The sequence below is a fragment of the Uranotaenia lowii genome, chromosome 2, assembly GCF_029784155.1.
Source record: "Uranotaenia lowii strain MFRU-FL chromosome 2, ASM2978415v1, whole genome shotgun sequence".
NCBI lineage: Eukaryota > Metazoa > Arthropoda > Insecta > Diptera > Culicidae > Uranotaenia > Uranotaenia lowii.
In genome coordinates this window covers 173,880,827-173,897,158 of record NC_073692.1, presented here as the reverse complement: position 1 = coordinate 173,897,158, position 16,332 = coordinate 173,880,827, and the positions used below count along the sequence as shown (strand labels likewise).

At 39.9% G+C, this 16,332-nt stretch overlaps 2 protein-coding genes across 2 annotated transcripts; both read right to left on the bottom strand.

Moving 5' to 3' along the window:
• Window positions 1-1,247: 1,247 nt before the first annotated feature.
• Window positions 1,248-9,823, bottom strand: LOC129742098 (uncharacterized). The gene is made up of 2 exons (XM_055733945.1): window positions 8,926-9,823; window positions 1,248-1,904 (listed from the first exon to the last, which is right to left on the bottom strand). The coding sequence occupies exons 1-2, from the start codon at window positions 9,821-9,823 to the stop codon at window positions 1,483-1,485; spliced, it is 1,320 nt and encodes a 439-aa protein (XP_055589920.1). The 3' UTR covers window positions 1,248-1,482.
• Window positions 9,824-11,731: 1,908 nt separating this feature from the next.
• LOC129746315 (pre-mRNA-splicing factor CWC25 homolog) lies at window positions 11,732-13,754 on the bottom strand. The gene is made up of 3 exons (XM_055739916.1): window positions 13,610-13,754; window positions 12,970-13,549; window positions 11,732-12,833 (listed from the first exon to the last, which is right to left on the bottom strand). Exons 1-3 carry the CDS (start codon window positions 13,625-13,627, stop codon window positions 11,800-11,802), a joined length of 1,632 nt encoding a protein of 543 aa, XP_055595891.1. The 5' UTR covers window positions 13,628-13,754; the 3' UTR covers window positions 11,732-11,799.
• Window positions 13,755-16,332: the final 2,578 nt, after the last annotated feature.

The window sequence follows — 16,332 nt, the reverse complement described above, 5'->3', positions numbered from 1 at the left end:
CCGCAGAATCCCTATAGGAAATGCTGAAAACCCGTACATTTCTAGCATCGATCCGTAGAAATGCTGAAAATCCGTAGGACTACGGAGAAATCCGTATAGATCTGGCAAGGCTGATCACAGGCTATTCGAGAAGTTTTCTCTTATCTTCTATTCTTTTTACGTATTACGTATTTTTCTAAGAATCACTTGAAAAATTTTTGTAAGAAGCTCGTCGAATCGTTTGCTGCAAATCTGTTTCATTTTCTATACTTTCAGCTGCTGTGAGAAAGCGCCTTTGCTTCTATACCCTTCTGAACATAAAATAGTGTATAAGGTACACCGGGGTAAGTGTGGACGGGTTTTCGTATAGTTCAACTTTAAAAAATCATAAAAAAAATCAGCAGTGGAGCAATTTTGATAAATTGACGTTCAATGTGATGCAGAACATGTTTTTTACAAAAGCTGAAGAGATGAGCTCGATAGAAGCAAAGCGAAAAAAGTTATCACGCAAATCGTTATGGACGGCTGGTGTCTTCACTTATCTCGCTTTGTGGGGTAAGTGTGGACGGTAGATTTTCCCTTTGATTTCTCAGGAAATTTTCAAAAAATTTGTGTTTTTTTGGTTTAATATGTTACTTTATTGCTCGAACCGTCCAAAATTTAGAAAATTTCATGATACTATATAATTATAGTGTGTATGTTGCGGCCAAGAAAGAATTCGTCCAAGTTTTGAGAGCAGTTTTATTTTGTTGTTGGATTGCTTCAAAGCTGTAAATAATACATCTTTCAGAAAATGTCCTACGGTTTAACAATTCTACTTTAACTTACAGCTTAGTTTTCTTCTCAAACCTTGGCCTTATCTTCCTGTCAAAGTTTTATCACTCGCGTGATTCCTGTGACAAATCGTGTATAGCTTTAGCTTGAATTTGTATTCACAACTTATTATTCTTTTTACTTACAGTTTACAGAAGCTCGACGGAACCACCTCGGTAACTGAAGTGTCCGCTGGGACAAATCTACTAACCCGGAACTTTGGAATAGTTCTTCCTAGAAGGTTAAGTATTGTAATCGTTTTGGCTTGAATTTGTTCTCACAACTAATTATTCTTTTCTTACAGTTCACAGAAGCTCGACGGAACTACCTCGGTAACGGAAGTGTCCGCTGGGACAAACCTACTAATCCGGAACTTTGGAATAGTTCTTCCTAGAAGGTTAAATATTGTACATTGTTACATAATCGAACATTATGGTAATTTTAACCGTTTAAAAACCTACGTGAAGCTAATCGACCTTTGCTGATGCAAATAAACAATCACGAAATGGAACGAAGTCTTTGATTTGGGCTAAACTATTTAAATCACATAAACTTTAAAATCAAGCTACTACACGATGTCTTAAAATGCCTCGATTTGACAGTCCTAAATATCCGGTTTTTTGTCACCGTTTCTACCGTCGTCATTGAAAATCATTAAAAACAATCAGTCGGTTGACAGAACTGTGATGGTTACGGCAGGGTTGCCTGTTTGCCGACATCCTCCCCCGGGTGCATCTGGGTATCCACCGAGACTGCACTTACTCGTCCCACATCCAACAGGGCCAGTTGATGAACCGCTCGGCGTAGAACTCCATTAGCTGTCCGCACAGAAACTTGTCGAACTTGATCGTCTGACCCAGCAATCACATCCTCGATACGTCCTCGAATCCATCCGTTCCTCACTTTGGAGTCGACCATCAAAACTAAATCACCCACTTCAATTGGCCGAACCTGCTTGAACCATTTAGATCGGCGACGAATGATTGGCATGTATTCCTTGAGCCAGCGTTTCCAGAATACATCCAACTCATGTTGTATGAGATCCCAGGTAGTCTTCAGTTTACGACATTCTTCTACAGGTACACTTGGCTGTTTTACCCCATTGGAGCTTCCTAATAAAAAGTGGTTAGGGGTAAGAGCTTCGTATTCTGCTGCGTCTAAAGGTAAGTACGTCAGAGGCCTACTATTAACTATGCCTTCGGCTTCTACTAACAGTGTTTGCAAACCCTCATCATTTAATTTTCCCTCTTCATACGCGTCTTTAATTGCACACTTGACAGATTGAACGAGTCTTTCCCACACGCCCCCCATGTGAGGAGCCCCTGGTGGATTAAAGGTCCACTTCGTTTGACAGTTTGTAAAGGTGTTGGCTAAGCCTCGATTAATTTGTTCTCGTAATATTCTTGATGCTCCTTGGAAATTCGTCCCATTGTTACTGTAGAATTCTAAGGGTGCTCCTCGGCGACCAATAAAACGGCGGACACAGAAGATACATGATGCAGTAGATAAATCAAACGCCACTTCTAAGTGTACGGCGCGTGTAGTTAGACAAGTGAACAAACAAACCCATCTCTTCACTGATGAACGTCCAACCTTGACTAGTAGCGGCCCAAAATAATCAAGGCCGGTAAAGGTAAATGGGCGTTCATGATCGGCTAATCGAGCAGCTGGTAGCGGTGCCATGATAGGATGCGAAGGTCTTGCGTTCCGTAGCTTGCACATTTGACAGTCATTACACACTTTTTTCACAACTTGACGAACCCAAGTAACAATTTAAGTTTTATAAGAAACTGGAAGGTCGCTTAAAAACTATGCTTTAAAACTACGTTTAGTTATATAAACCCCAGTAAAACATCTATAAAACACCTATAAGAGTAAAAAGGCCCACCTACAGGAGGTTCTGAAGTGCTCATCCTAAGTACTTTTTACAACCATATGAACTTAAAACGGTTTTGTTCAGGGCTCGTTCTAGATAATCAATTCTTTTTGCACTGAAAAAAAAGTTTGTGAAATTATTTTTTCCGAAAAAGAGTTTTGAAATGGCATTAATTAAAATAAAATAATCTTACACGATCAAAAACTAATGGAATAGTTTTATTTTCGACCCAGACCAAAAACTATCCTATTATAATTAATTCAAGTATCACAATCGATGATTCGGTTACTTTATGGATAAAGTTAATGCGCTTTCAATTTTATCGATTATTTTTTCTTAAAACTTATGTATAAACCGCGCGCTCTTGTATTTCTCCGAAATAAATGATTTTAAATAAAAAATTCCTGATAATAGATGTATCGATTTATTTGCAATTTTTTTATTTAAGTACGCTATGTCAATATTCAATAAAATAATCAATTTATATAGCTTGATTGGTTCCATTTAATAGTAAATGACGCTGTTTATTGAAATATTCGATGAAACATGATTTTAAATTTGCTTTATTGCATTAAAAAATGGCGATTCATTGACTTGAAAAAACCAATCCAACTTTTCTGGAAAATGTCATTTTAAGAATAACTTCTCTTAAACCAACTTTAATTTTACCCCTTATAAAACCAAACGACATTTTCACGGATCTTTACAAGTGTTCTTATCCCAGTGCATGTGACAGTTCGCCACCAAAAACAAAAACAAATCATTTCTAAAAAAAATTCGAACTCCTCAATCTTCTGCCCTTGATTTCCGGAAAGTTTTGCGCTGCGGTCGATCGGAACCAGAACACCAGAAGAGACTGAAATGATTCCCCACGCGTTTACAGGTAAATAAATTCTTAAATATTTTCTTTCAACAACCTACAACAGAAGTTCTGCATTTTAGGTCGGTGTTCACTCTGGTACCTGGGCAGCTCGTTATCGTCAAAAAAAAGAAATCGCTCGCTGGAAGGAGTTAAAATTCAAACCGACTGGAAGGACACTGCTGTACAACACTTCGATCGGAACATCTCTAGTATTTATTCCGGGACATCACGACCTTACGTCGGGAAGTAATACGAAGCAGGAGACGCAAGATGAGCCGTTTTAAGTGCACCGAATCCAGAAGGTAAAAACAGGAGGTGATGAGTTTTCTAGGAAACCAAAGAAGGTATCAATAAGTTTATGTGTTGAATAAAATTGTGATGTAAATAGAGTGCTAAAAAGATGTGAAATAATAAACGATAAATTGTAAAACCTGCGTGTTATTTTTCCTGTTTGTTCTTTTTGCGGCTAAATATAAACAAATTAAAATAAAATATATGGCAGCTTCAGATTGTTATGCAAGATTTCACTTGATTATTTGAGTATTTTAAAAATAATCATTCCATGTAATTGTTACATGAACAATTCCAGTTTTCTTCGAAGGGGTAGTCCCTGCCTGTTTCTCACTGAAGGCTATTGGTTCGGGTGAAGACGGAGTTGCCGGAGAAACCGGCTCAATGATTATCGAATCTCTGAAAACGGCTATCGTGGACTATGCTACAAAATTCCGTCTCATTTGCCTTTCGAAACCGATTTATTGCTTAAATTCTTCTAGATGAAGATTTGAGCCGCAACCACATACATTTTTGTTTACCTTTCGGTCGGATTCGAACTGTCATTTTTTATGGTATTCTTCAAGGCTGTTTCTAGGCAGTATCTAGAATGAGGTTTTGAAATGGCTTTGTAGCGGACTTCAAAACCATCAATCCATAAATTCAAATACAGTTTCATTTCGGTGTCAGAACGAGGCGCAGTAATTGATTTGAAGATGGCTTTCAAAACCATTATATACATGGTTATAAAACTTATTCCAGATCTTGATTGAGGACTTATAATGAAGTCAGGTAGTGGTTGTGTAGCTATCCTAAAGATAGATTATATAATAATCTACCCAGAAGACTCTTCAAAACCATCAGCGCTTTTGCAATCCTATTATAAAACCTGCCTTTTTTACTATAAAACCACAAGGGATTTAAATTGTTGCTTGGGGAAGTTTTGGTATGCTATACACCTGACGCATTTCGTTTACCACAGTCTCGAAGTTAGCATGATGAAAACGACGATGAAACCAATCGACAAGCAGCTCTGTCACCTTATGTTTCCTTGGCAAAATAATAGGATAGCGGACACCATACGCTAGTGTTTTCGATGTTTTTACACGACTATTTTCTCGCATCACGCCTTGAGCATCCAGGAACGGAATTAGTTGATACAATCTGCTACTCGAATCGACCTGTTGTATTGTAGATTCTTCACCGCGGCTCTTGGTGTTTGTCAACAGAGCCATTTCTTCTGGATAACTCTCCCGCTGAACTTGTTTGATAATTTCTTGTTCCGCTGCCAACAGTTCATATTGCTCCAACATCTCCGTATTCGTGTGCTGTTTCTTGAAGACTTTATTTAGGTATCTTAGTGCATATGCAATAGCTCTGTGTAGTCGTTCCCATCGAGAGAATCGATGATACTTGATAACTGACTCACGATGGAGGTGAACCGATACCGTAACTTTTCTCTCCTCATCAGTGCTAACAAAAGATTCTCGCGGTCTGGGCCAATTTTCTTCTGATAAAGCAAGGAACCTTGGACCATCGAACCAGTTGCTATCGTTCTTAAAATAAGGTCCGCTGCCCCACTTGGTGGCTTCATCTGCAGGATTGATCTTTGTAGGCACCCATCTCCACTCGTCTCCTTTGGACAACTCCTGTATTTCACCTACTCTATGGGCTACGTACGGACGATAGTTATGTGGATCAGCTCTTATCCAGGAAAGAGCCGTGGTAGAATCAGTCCACAGATAACGTTGTTCTATCTCGATGTCATGGTTTTGTTGTACAAATTTCATCAAACGTGCCGCCAGAACACAACCTTGCAGTTCAAGCCTTGGAATTGTAACTGGCTTTAGTGGTGCTACTTTTGCTTTACCTGCGACTAAGCGAGTTTTCCAGGAACCATCTTCACTCATCGTTCGTAGATATATTGCGCAACTATACGCTGACTCACTTGCGTCTGAGAAGCCATGTAGCTGAGCATGGTGATAGGTTTCTTCAGTAGCTCCGGGAAAATAGCAACGAGGTACACGAATGTCAGCTATAAAGGTGATCATCTTGGTCCAATTAACCCACCGTCGATGTACGTCATCGTCCACTTCCTGATCCCAACCAATGCCAGAACGCCACAGATCTTGAATTAACAGTTTACCGTGTATCAAAAATGGTGCTAACAGCCCCAAGGGATCGAAGAAGGTCATCACGCAGCGTAAAATTTGCCTTTTCGTAGGTCGAACTTCCGTTTCAAGTAGTTTTTCCACTTCATCGCTCATCTGAATAGCAAAGCTCAACTCGTCACTCTTGGGATTCCAAAGCATTCCCAAAACTCGTTCTCTGATCAAATCGTCTTTAGTTAGATCTAGGGGCTTGTTTGAGACATTCGGTAGCTCTCCTAGATGTTCAAGGACGGCTTCACTATTGGATCTCCAGTTATGCAACGAAAAACCACCTTTTCTGTGCACTGTCCTCACGTCCATAGCTACTTCTTTCGCCTCTGCCTCTTTACCAAAACTTTGCAGGTAATCATCAACGTAGTGACGATCAACTGCGGCCTTTGCTGCTTTAGGGTACTGCTCACTGTGCTGCTGTGCGTTGATGTTCTTCACATATTGTGCTGATGCCGGAGAGCACTTCGACCCGAATGTTGCGACATCCATCAAATACACATCAGGCTGCTGTGAAGGATCCGATCTCCAGAGAAAACGCTGCGAGTTCTTATCTTCTTCTCTTATTCGCACTTGATGGAACATTTCCTTGATATCTGACGTTACTGCTACATTAAACAGACGAAACTGAAAAAGCACGCTAGGCAACGAAGAAAGCTGATCAGGGCCTTTGAGTAAAACACAGTTCAACGAAATGCCGTCCACCTTCGCAGCCGCATCCCATACAAGTCGTACCTTCCCTGGTTTCTTCGGATTAATGACAGCTCCCAATGGGAGATACCACACTCGACGTGGATCAGCCCGTTGAAGTTCTTCGGTTGTAGCTCTGTGAGCATAACCCTTGGCTACATAGTCTTCTATTTGTTTGTGGAGATTTGCTCGCAGCTCAGGGTTCCGTTCCATTTTCCGTTCAAGGCATTCTAAACGTCGTATACTCATCGGGAAGCTGTTAGGTAGTTCCACATTATCGCTTATCCACAGTAGACCGGTTTCGAATCGATCATCTACTCGTCGGGTATAGAGCTTTAACAATGCCAAAGCTCGTTGGTCGTCCTTAGACAGCACCTGCTCAACAGTGACTCCAGATTCTTCCCACGCAAATAACTGTTTTACCATGTCGTGAAGTTTTAAATCTTTTGTGCAACTACAAACGTGAAAACTGTAACCACTTCCGGTTTGAATGCTCCGGTACCCGTACACACACCATCCTAATCGTGTTTTCGTTGCAACGATCCCAGATTTGTCATCTTCTTTGATCTCAAGTGGAAGTGCTAGTTGCAGGTTGTCGATCCCAATTAGGATGGTTGGTTTAGCGTTCATGTAGCTCGTTAAAGGTAGTCCCATCAAATGCGAGTGGCAGCTAATCGCTTCCTCTGCTTCAAAGCTCTGTTGTGGAAGATTCAAAGTAGAGACCGTGCGGGCGTTCTTTATTTTGTATCGTTTTTGTTGATTGGAACCGGAGATTTCTAGGTTAATTTTCATCGAATTCTGTTCCATGCGTGAAGTGTTCCCTGTCCAATGGAGGCATAACGGTAGACGAGTTCCACTTACTCCTAACTTCTTAGCGAGGCCTTCTTCAACCAATGTCAAATCCGACCCTTCGTCCAAAAACGCATACGTTTCTACTGAACCCTGTGAACCGTGAACTGTCACTGGTATGATCCGGAAAAGCATGGAGCCGTCAGCGTTACGATGAGCGTGATTCTGTGCTGATTGGGCTTGCTGATGATCTGATGAAATCTTCTTGTCATGTAACGAGGCATGATGTCTGTGTTGACATCCATCAATGTTGCAGCGGCTAGTTATACGACATGGTCGGCGTCCGTGTCCGTACAAGCAGATCTGGCATAGATTCAAGGCCCTTACTCTCCTCCACCTCTCATCAATAGGAAGATCCTTGAAGGTTTTGCATTCTCTAAGGCGATGACCCGGTTCACCACAGCTACCACAGTCTATCTGTTTCGTATTTGTTGCGAATTCACTATAGTTTTCGACGTCACTAGAATGCGAATTAATGTAAGCTCTAGATTTAAATTTGTCACGATTCACTTCACGAGGATTATTTTTCTTTGTTTCTGGTTCATACACAATGACACTAGTCGCATCACGAACCACGGTCGTCATATAGTCACTGAATGTTTTCAGGTTTACCGCCTTCAAATCCCGTCGATGTGCAGCCCAGAGCATCCGCTGTTCTGTAGGCAGCTTCGCCACCAGCTCCTGGAGCAACTGTGGATTGTACAGATGAGAAAATTCGTTGGCTGCTTCGATATGTCCACACAAAGCCTTCACTGCAAGTCCAAACTCCACCAATCCTTCTAATTTGTCTGACTTAATAACAGGGAGCGAACGCACTTGATTCAGAAGCGAGTTGATCAGCACTTCCGGTCTTCCAAAACGAAACCGAAGAGTCTCAATTACTTCAGGCACTGCTGCTGGTAGAACTAGTTGACTTCGAACTGATTCAAGGGCACTGCCACACAAGCACTTTTGTAGACGCACCATATTCTCACCATCCGTGAAACCACACGCTGCTGTCGTGTACTCAAAGTTGGCAATAAACATCGGCCAATCTGCCGGATCACCGGAAAATCGCGGTAATTCCCGAGCTAGTGACTGTCTAGCAGTAAGTTGTTGTGGAGTAGGGCTTGTATGGATCATAAGATTGTTTCTAGTGTTTATGGGGGCGTGGGGATATTGTACTGATGGCAGTGTATTAAACTCAGGTCTTGCGGACTCGTAATGCGATTGACAATCAAGAAAATCAGGGTTTGTATTGGGTTGATGCATTTGTCTAATTTCAAATTTCGGTCCAGCGGTATCAAAACGCTGCTGTCCGTAAGAGGATTTAAAGTGTGACTGACCAATAAATTTACCACAACCTGATTCGTAATTAGGCGTATAACATGTGGGATTATTATTCAAGGCATAGTTATTTGGTTTATTAATAAAGGCTTGACGCTTACCTGACTCTTTGGGGTGGTTTGGAAGGGCAGAAGGGTAAACAGGGCCAGGGCCTACAAACTCTACCCTCGATGTGGGTTGAATTGGCTGATCAATCAGCCATCGTCTACTTTCCGTGTTCCACTGGCTAGGTCTCGGAACTGCTTCCAAATTATTAGAATGTAGGAACCTATCCTTTTGCACACTCGGCAATCGCAGAGTGGGATCAGTCGCTTCGTCAACTGACTTCCATGTCGTTCTACACTTGGGAATGGTTCCAATACGATTTGCTTTATCTGTCAAGACTAAAGTTTCCTTACAGAGATTCAAAAGATCCTGCACGTCATCTGCAGTGGGACTTCCGTTCAGTTCAAACTGATTCAAACGATCAACCAATCGTTGCTTGCTTCCGACATCATACAGATAGGCATCTTGAGACACTGGTCTAGGGTAAGGTTGAACATCCTCATCCTCACCATCTTCATTTGGATTCTCTGTGCTGCTAATCCAATTACTAATCCGTTGCTGGTTTCCTTGGATACTCACCGAACTTTTCCGGTTTCTTGAGTTCCGCGCAACAGCGACTTCCAACAATTCCTCTCTTTGCTTGAGAAATCGTTCTTTCACTTCCAATTCCAGCTTTTTGATTTCTAACTCCTGCTCCTTTATCAAGCGAGTCATAGAATCTGCCATTGTCATGGTATCACTTCCAGGATCCAAACTTCGTGTGCGGTCATCCTTACCAGCAGAGCACGTTCGACAAATAAAATCGTGATCCTCGACAGAGTCGTCCACACCAGCACACGCGTAGTGCCTCCAGGACGCACATTGGTCACATTGTACCATATTCTGGTACGCATCGGATTGTATACAGTCAACGCAGTTAAACTCCAGTTCCGGGTTGTAATCCTTTCCTGCCATCCTGGGCGGGTTAAGCTCTTTGAAGATTGATGCGGCCAAGAAAGAATTCGTCCAAGTTTTGAGAGCAGTTTTATTTTGTTGTTGGATTGCTTCAAAGCTGTAAATAATACATCTTTCAGAAAATGTCCTACGGTTTAACAATTCTACTTTAACTTACAGCTTAGTTTTCTTCTCAAACCTTGGCCTTATCTTCCTGTCAAAGTTTTATCACTCGCGTGATTCCTGTGACAAATCGTGTATAGCTTTAGCTTGAATTTGTATTCACAACTTATTATTCTTTTTACTTACAGTTTACAGAAGCTCGACGGAACCACCTCGGTAACTGAAGTGTCCGCTGGGACAAATCTACTAACCCGGAACTTTGGAATAGTTCTTCCTAGAAGGTTAAGTATTGTAATCGTTTTGGCTTGAATTTGTTCTCACAACTAATTATTCTTTTCTTACAGTTCACAGAAGCTCGACGGAACTACCTCGGTAACGGAAGTGTCCGCTGGGACAAACCTACTAATCCGGAACTTTGGAATAGTTCTTCCTAGAAGGTTAAATATTGTACATTGTTACATAATCGAACATTATGGTAATTTTAACCGTTTAAAAACCTACGTGAAGCTAATCGACCTTTGCTGATGCAAATAAACAATCACGAAATGGAACGAAGTCTTTGATTTGGGCTAAACTATTTAAATCACATAAACTTTAAAATCAAGCTACTACACGATGTCTTAAAATGCCTCGATTTGACAGTCCTAAATATCCGGTTTTTTGTCACCGTTTCTACCGTCGTCATTGAAAATCATTAAAAACAATCAGTCGGTTGACAGAACTGTGATGGTTACGGCAGGGTTGCCTGTTTGCCGACAGTGTAATTTATGTTACAACACACGAGATCCGATTTCATCAAAAACACAGAACAAATAAGTACTTTACTCAAATTTTCATGATCCGAATGCTTAATATAGCTAAATAATACAACTCATAAAGGATGAAGGACAGAAAATTGAAAAAAATGTCTTTTTAAAGCCGTCCACACTTACCCCAGGTCGGGGTTGGAGACAAAATTTTAGTTTTTTGTAAATAAACTCTTTTTTCTTAATTTTTAACCGCCGTTTCTTTTCCTAACTGGTTGTTTGGAATGTAAGGATTGTTTCAATGTAGAGTTTTTCATCGAGAGCCAGCTAGTTTAGGAGAAATTTGCGATTGAAAAAGATGCATATCAACTCGACATCGTAGTTGAAAATAGAAAATTCCTAAAAAGTCGCTGTAAACAACCGTTATTGTCTGAATCGTATCTTTTTCACAGTTATTGGATAGATTACAAGTAAATTGAACATACTGCATCAACAGTTTGAAAAAATAGTGCACAGTATTGTTTTTATAGCCATCGTCCACACTTACCCCGCGTCCACACTTACCCCGGTGTACCTTACACAAAAGCGCTTTCTCGCAGCATTATTATCCCCAATAAATATCCAGACGAGGTGCTGGAATTTGTACTTTTTCAATCATGTGAGCCTGAAATTATTTTTTCTCGTTGAGATTAACGACGCAAATTTCTTAAATTATAAAAAAAATGCCGTGAACTTGAACGTTCCTGAGGCTTTTTTTAAAAAATGGGCTGCTATTGTTTGTATGACGTTGGTACCGATTTTTACCATTTAGGTTAATCGGTTACGTTCCTAATAATATCAGAAATATGATTTAAATTCCATGCATTCAACGCTTTGATTTTTTTTCTGAAGGACAACAGGCTTTTGACTTGATACGTGATTGTCTTAGTATTTTCTCGAATTAGAAGAAATATGGATTTTTGAAGACGACGAGATTTTTAAGCGCAGATCAATTTATTAAATTTCGTAAATTAAAAAAAGCTAAAAATGAAAATGATCAAAAAAAATAAAAAATCAAGAATTCGGCAGAATTATTTTATTGTGAACCACATGAAACATTGACATAAGTAATTTCCATTTAAATACTCTCTAGCGTCTAGCAAAATTATTGCTCATAGAGCCACCGGCCCTTTGGATGTTGTTTCGGTTAGATTTGATCCTCCGCTCGACGGTCTCATTATCGGCAGCATGCTTGAATTGGCGATTTACGAACTCTTTATCGTACTTTCGGTGACCTTCTTTCTCCTCCTGGCGCCGATCATCGTCTTCGTACTGTTTTACGTTTCTCTGTCGTTCCTGGTCCCTCCAAGCAGCATTACCCAACATTTCCCTTCTCCTGGCTTCCATTTCTTCCTCGGTGAGAATTTTTTTCTTCTCTGGCCTACTCCAGGAGGGTTTCTGACTCGATTGGCTGGCTTTGATTTCTTCACGCTTGTACAATTTCACTTCATCTCGTTTGTTTAGTTCCAATTTTTTGCCAGACGATGTGACCAAACCGAAGTTTTTCTTCGCCGGGCGCCTTTCTTCTTCATCGGAATCCATATGAGGATTTCTCCTAGGTTCCTCGGGAGAGGAGTTCGAGCTGCTGGAAACAGATCTTGTACGATGGTTTTTACGATCCCTTGAAGGAGAACGTTTTCTGAAACGGTCAGGTGACTGTTTGTGTTCACGACTTCTAGGACGATTTCGGTCTCGGTGAGAAAATCTGTCCGCACTTTTAGAACGGGTCCGCGACCTGTGTTTCCTTTGTAAACTACGGGACCTATTTCTTTGCCTAGGATTCCCTGACCTGTCTTTTTCTCTGGAAACAGCATTACGTTTTCGCACTTTTCGCTCTCTTTCAGAGTCAGAACTATCATCTTCCGAACTGCTGGATTGGTGCCTTTTCTTTTTAGATTTTTTGGATTTGGACATTTTGTTAAGCTCTTTTGAAAGCTTTTGATACTTCATGCTAAGTAATTTATCCAGATTGATATCTTCGTTTTGCTCTGTATCGATTCTGCTTTGAACTTTTTTATACTTCTCAGTAAGTAGTTTGTCCAGATCTCTGTCGTCTCCTCCAGAATCGTCACTAGCGGAACGACTGCTAGATGAATGATCTCGTCGCTTCTTTTTTGATTTTTCTGAAAAGTAGCAAATAATACAAGATACTTTTTAGAGTATTGCTCAAACATTTTTGGTACAAATAGAGTTTTAATAAATATCGTTCAGTTCATTAATGCTCAAATTATCATCATCAACAATTATAGATTAACTTACTTTTTTTCTCTTTCTTTTCCTTTTTTCGGCCCTTTTTGCCCTTGATGGTGTCATCATTTTTCAACAGATGGTGCAGTTCTTTTAGCTTGACCGGATTCTGAAGTATTTTCTGTCGGCTTTCGACTTCTTTTTGCTTGATGGCCATCAATGGATCCTCCATAAGCTTCCGAACCATGTCCACCTGTTCGGACCCTTCCAGTCCTTTGTATTCTCTTATCGAAAACGGAATACATTCGTGCTCAACGTGATTCTTTGGCTGAGAGATACCAACACTCGGTCCGGCCCGTTCCTGGGCATCCAACTGTTCAAAGTGTTTATCAACCGTCCGGCCAAGCAGATACTCTTCACGGTTGACCTGGGGTCCTCTGTACATCCATTCCAGCTTCCGGTCTCCGCTTCCATCATCCGGAATGAGGCCGGACTTTTTGGCTATACTCTGGAGCTCCTCGCGATTCCGTTCGTCGTTTATTTCTTGCTGCAATTCGGCAAGCTTCCGCTTTTCTGCAGCATCAGCTTGTTCGGCCTTCCAGACGCGCTCCTGATTTTTCATCGTGCTCGGGTGCCATGATTTCTTCTGATTCTGGAAAGAAATGAGATTTTTAAGACGCGAAAAATAATTTAGTTAGGTTGATATGCTTACCAAATCTCCTCCACCCATTTTAATCACAATTTTCTAAAAAAATCAAGATCGGATACACGGATCCAACAGAAAACACTTACATCGAGAACAACAGCTCAAAAGGACGTAAATGATATTAGAGATATTAGATGATCATTTTTTAACAATAAAATTAATAATTCTGCATGAATTAAAATTTCCTTTTCAATTCAATGAAAATTTATAATTAAATACACAACAAACTTTTTGACAATGTAAAACTAATTTTGGAATTGAAAAAGCTATAAAATATTTCTTTTTGAAATATCATTCGACTTTTAATATTTTTGTTTTGGTTTAGTACACGGTTATCTAAAGAAACCCAATTTTGAGGTAGTGATTCCCTCTAACAATGTCAGTAAACCATCTTTAGGGGTGTCAAAAATTCATGAAGAGAAAAATCTTTATATTTTAAATTGAAATATGATCATTCAATTAAATTTTTTAAATTTAGACGTTATATTGCGACGCTGAATTAAAGAACACCTACTGTTTTTTAATACTATGAACCGTGTGTGCTAATTTTTTTTGAAGCCATATGTAACTAAGTAACTTTCAGATCCGAAAGACCCGGGTGGTTAAAAGGTCCCTAATAAATTATAATAATAATAATCTAACTAACTTTATAAAGCTTTTAGCTCGAATTTAAGAGTGGTAAAATTAGGAAGCATTTGCATAACTACGTACACAGCAAATTTTTTTTTGCTGGAAACCAGCAAAATTTTGCTGGTTTTTGTCCCGCTGACTTTCCAGCAAAATTTCCAGCAATTTAAATTGCTGGAAAAAACAGTAAACGTTAATGCTGGTTTCCAGCAATTCAAATTGCTGGAAAATCAGCAATCAAGATTGCTGGAAACCAGCTATTTCTTTCAGAACATTCGGTTGTATTTGATATCAAATTTATATTTCAATTCGAAATTAAATATTAGATACTGGCTGTGGTATGACAAGAAATGAACAACAATTATTTTCTTTCATTTTTCTTTTATGTATTTATTCCCAAAATCACATATTATTTTAATTTACAAACATCGGGATGTTAATCATCCGCCACCTGAAATAGAGTTTTGATTAGTATTATTCTTGAAATATCTACCTATCTTATAAATACTCACCCTTGGCTTGATGTATCGTTGCTAAAATATAGAAGAAAATAAGAATAATTGCATTAATCTTATCAAAGTTCGTGAAATAAAGTCTCACCTTGCTTCAGCGTACGAAAACAAACAGACTCCAATTTGACAATTCGATTGCTGATTTTCCAGCTAACTACATCAATTGCTGGAAATTCCAGCAATTTGAAAACCGATTGCTGGTTTTTCAGCAAAAATTACAAGAACACAACCGAATGCTGAAAAAACCAGCAATTTGAAAACCGATTGCTGGTTTCCAGCAAAAATTTGAATTGCTGAACATTTCCAGCAATTTTTTTTGCTGGAAATCGAGGCAAAAATTTACTGTGTAGACTACACAAATGGCTTAAGCAAATTCGATGATTCCACGACGATTGTTTGATTCTACACTCGCCCACACATGAAACAAACATATTTCACGCGAGCACAAATGATTGCTGGCGGTAACAGCAACAGCAACATCAAAAACTTTCTCCACCCCGGCTGGGGCTGAGTAAATGGCCTGAGTTTTGTACAAGCAGCACTATAATCACCATACACCATGCCATAGAAGGTTTGCTACTAAGCGGACCACAGATTACACCACATTTGTACAAATGCGATGAAATTTTGTCGCTGTGAACACGATTTGCATCGTGTATGGAACTGCTTGAAAGAGTGCGCAAACGGTTGGAGTAAAATCGGTCGGTATCGAAATATTTTGTACAAACCAACCTCCCAGCCGGGGTGGAGATGGTTTTTTTTGTTGCTGTTTCTGTTTTAGCCAGCAATCGTTTGTGTTCGCGTGAAATATGTTTGTATCGTATGTGGGCGAGCAAGAATCAAACAATCGTCGTGTAATCATCGAATTTGTACAGGCCATTTGTGTAGTCTACGGCCCGCTTTACAAAAAATTTCGATCCCGACCGATTTCACTCAAACGGTTTGTGCGGTCATTCAAGCAGTGCCATACACGATGCAAATCGTATTCGCAGCGACAGAATTTCATCGCATTTGTACAGATGTGGTGTAGTCTGTGGCCTGCTTAAAGCGGGCCATAGACTATACAATTGGCCTGTACAAATTCGATGATTCCACGACGATTGTTTGATTCTTGCTCGCCCACACACGATACAAACATATTTCACGCGAAACCCAAACGACTGCTGGCGAAAACAGCATCAGCAACAAAAAAAAACCATCTCCACCCCGGCTGGGAAGATGGTTTGTACAAAATAATTCGATCCCGACCGATTTTACTCAAACTCATTCAAGCAGTGCCATACACGATGCGAATCGTGTTCACAGCGACAAAATTTCATCGAATTTCATCGCATTTGTACAAATGTGGTGTAGTCTGTGGCCCGCTTAAGTGATTTTTCTCATGAGGTATCACAGTAATGATGTGTTGTAATTCATCAATGACGATAAGTAGTTCAAAATCGTGCTTTGCCTACATTTATTTTTCTTTGCCTATATTATTTCATCTAACTGTTTGGAAGCTTTTGGTTCGATAATTTCAAATACATCATTAGATAAAAGGTCGCTGGTCTCTTTTTCGGTCGCTATGCATTTTTTTCTATTTCCACTGTC

Coding starts and splice junctions, on each gene's coding strand:
- LOC129746315 (XM_055739916.1), bottom strand. Junction 12,834..12,969: donor GGAAAAGAAAGAGAAAAAAA/GTAAGTTAATCT, acceptor GCTACTTTTCAG/AAAAATCAAAAAAGAAGCGA.
- LOC129742098 (XM_055733945.1), bottom strand. CDS start 9,823: ATGGCAGGAAAGGATTACAACCCGGAACTGGAGTTTAACTGCGTTGAC. Junction 1,905..8,925: donor AAACCACCCCAAAGAGTCAG/GTAAGCGTCAAG, acceptor ACTTTTTATTAG/GAAGCTCCAATGGGGTAAAA.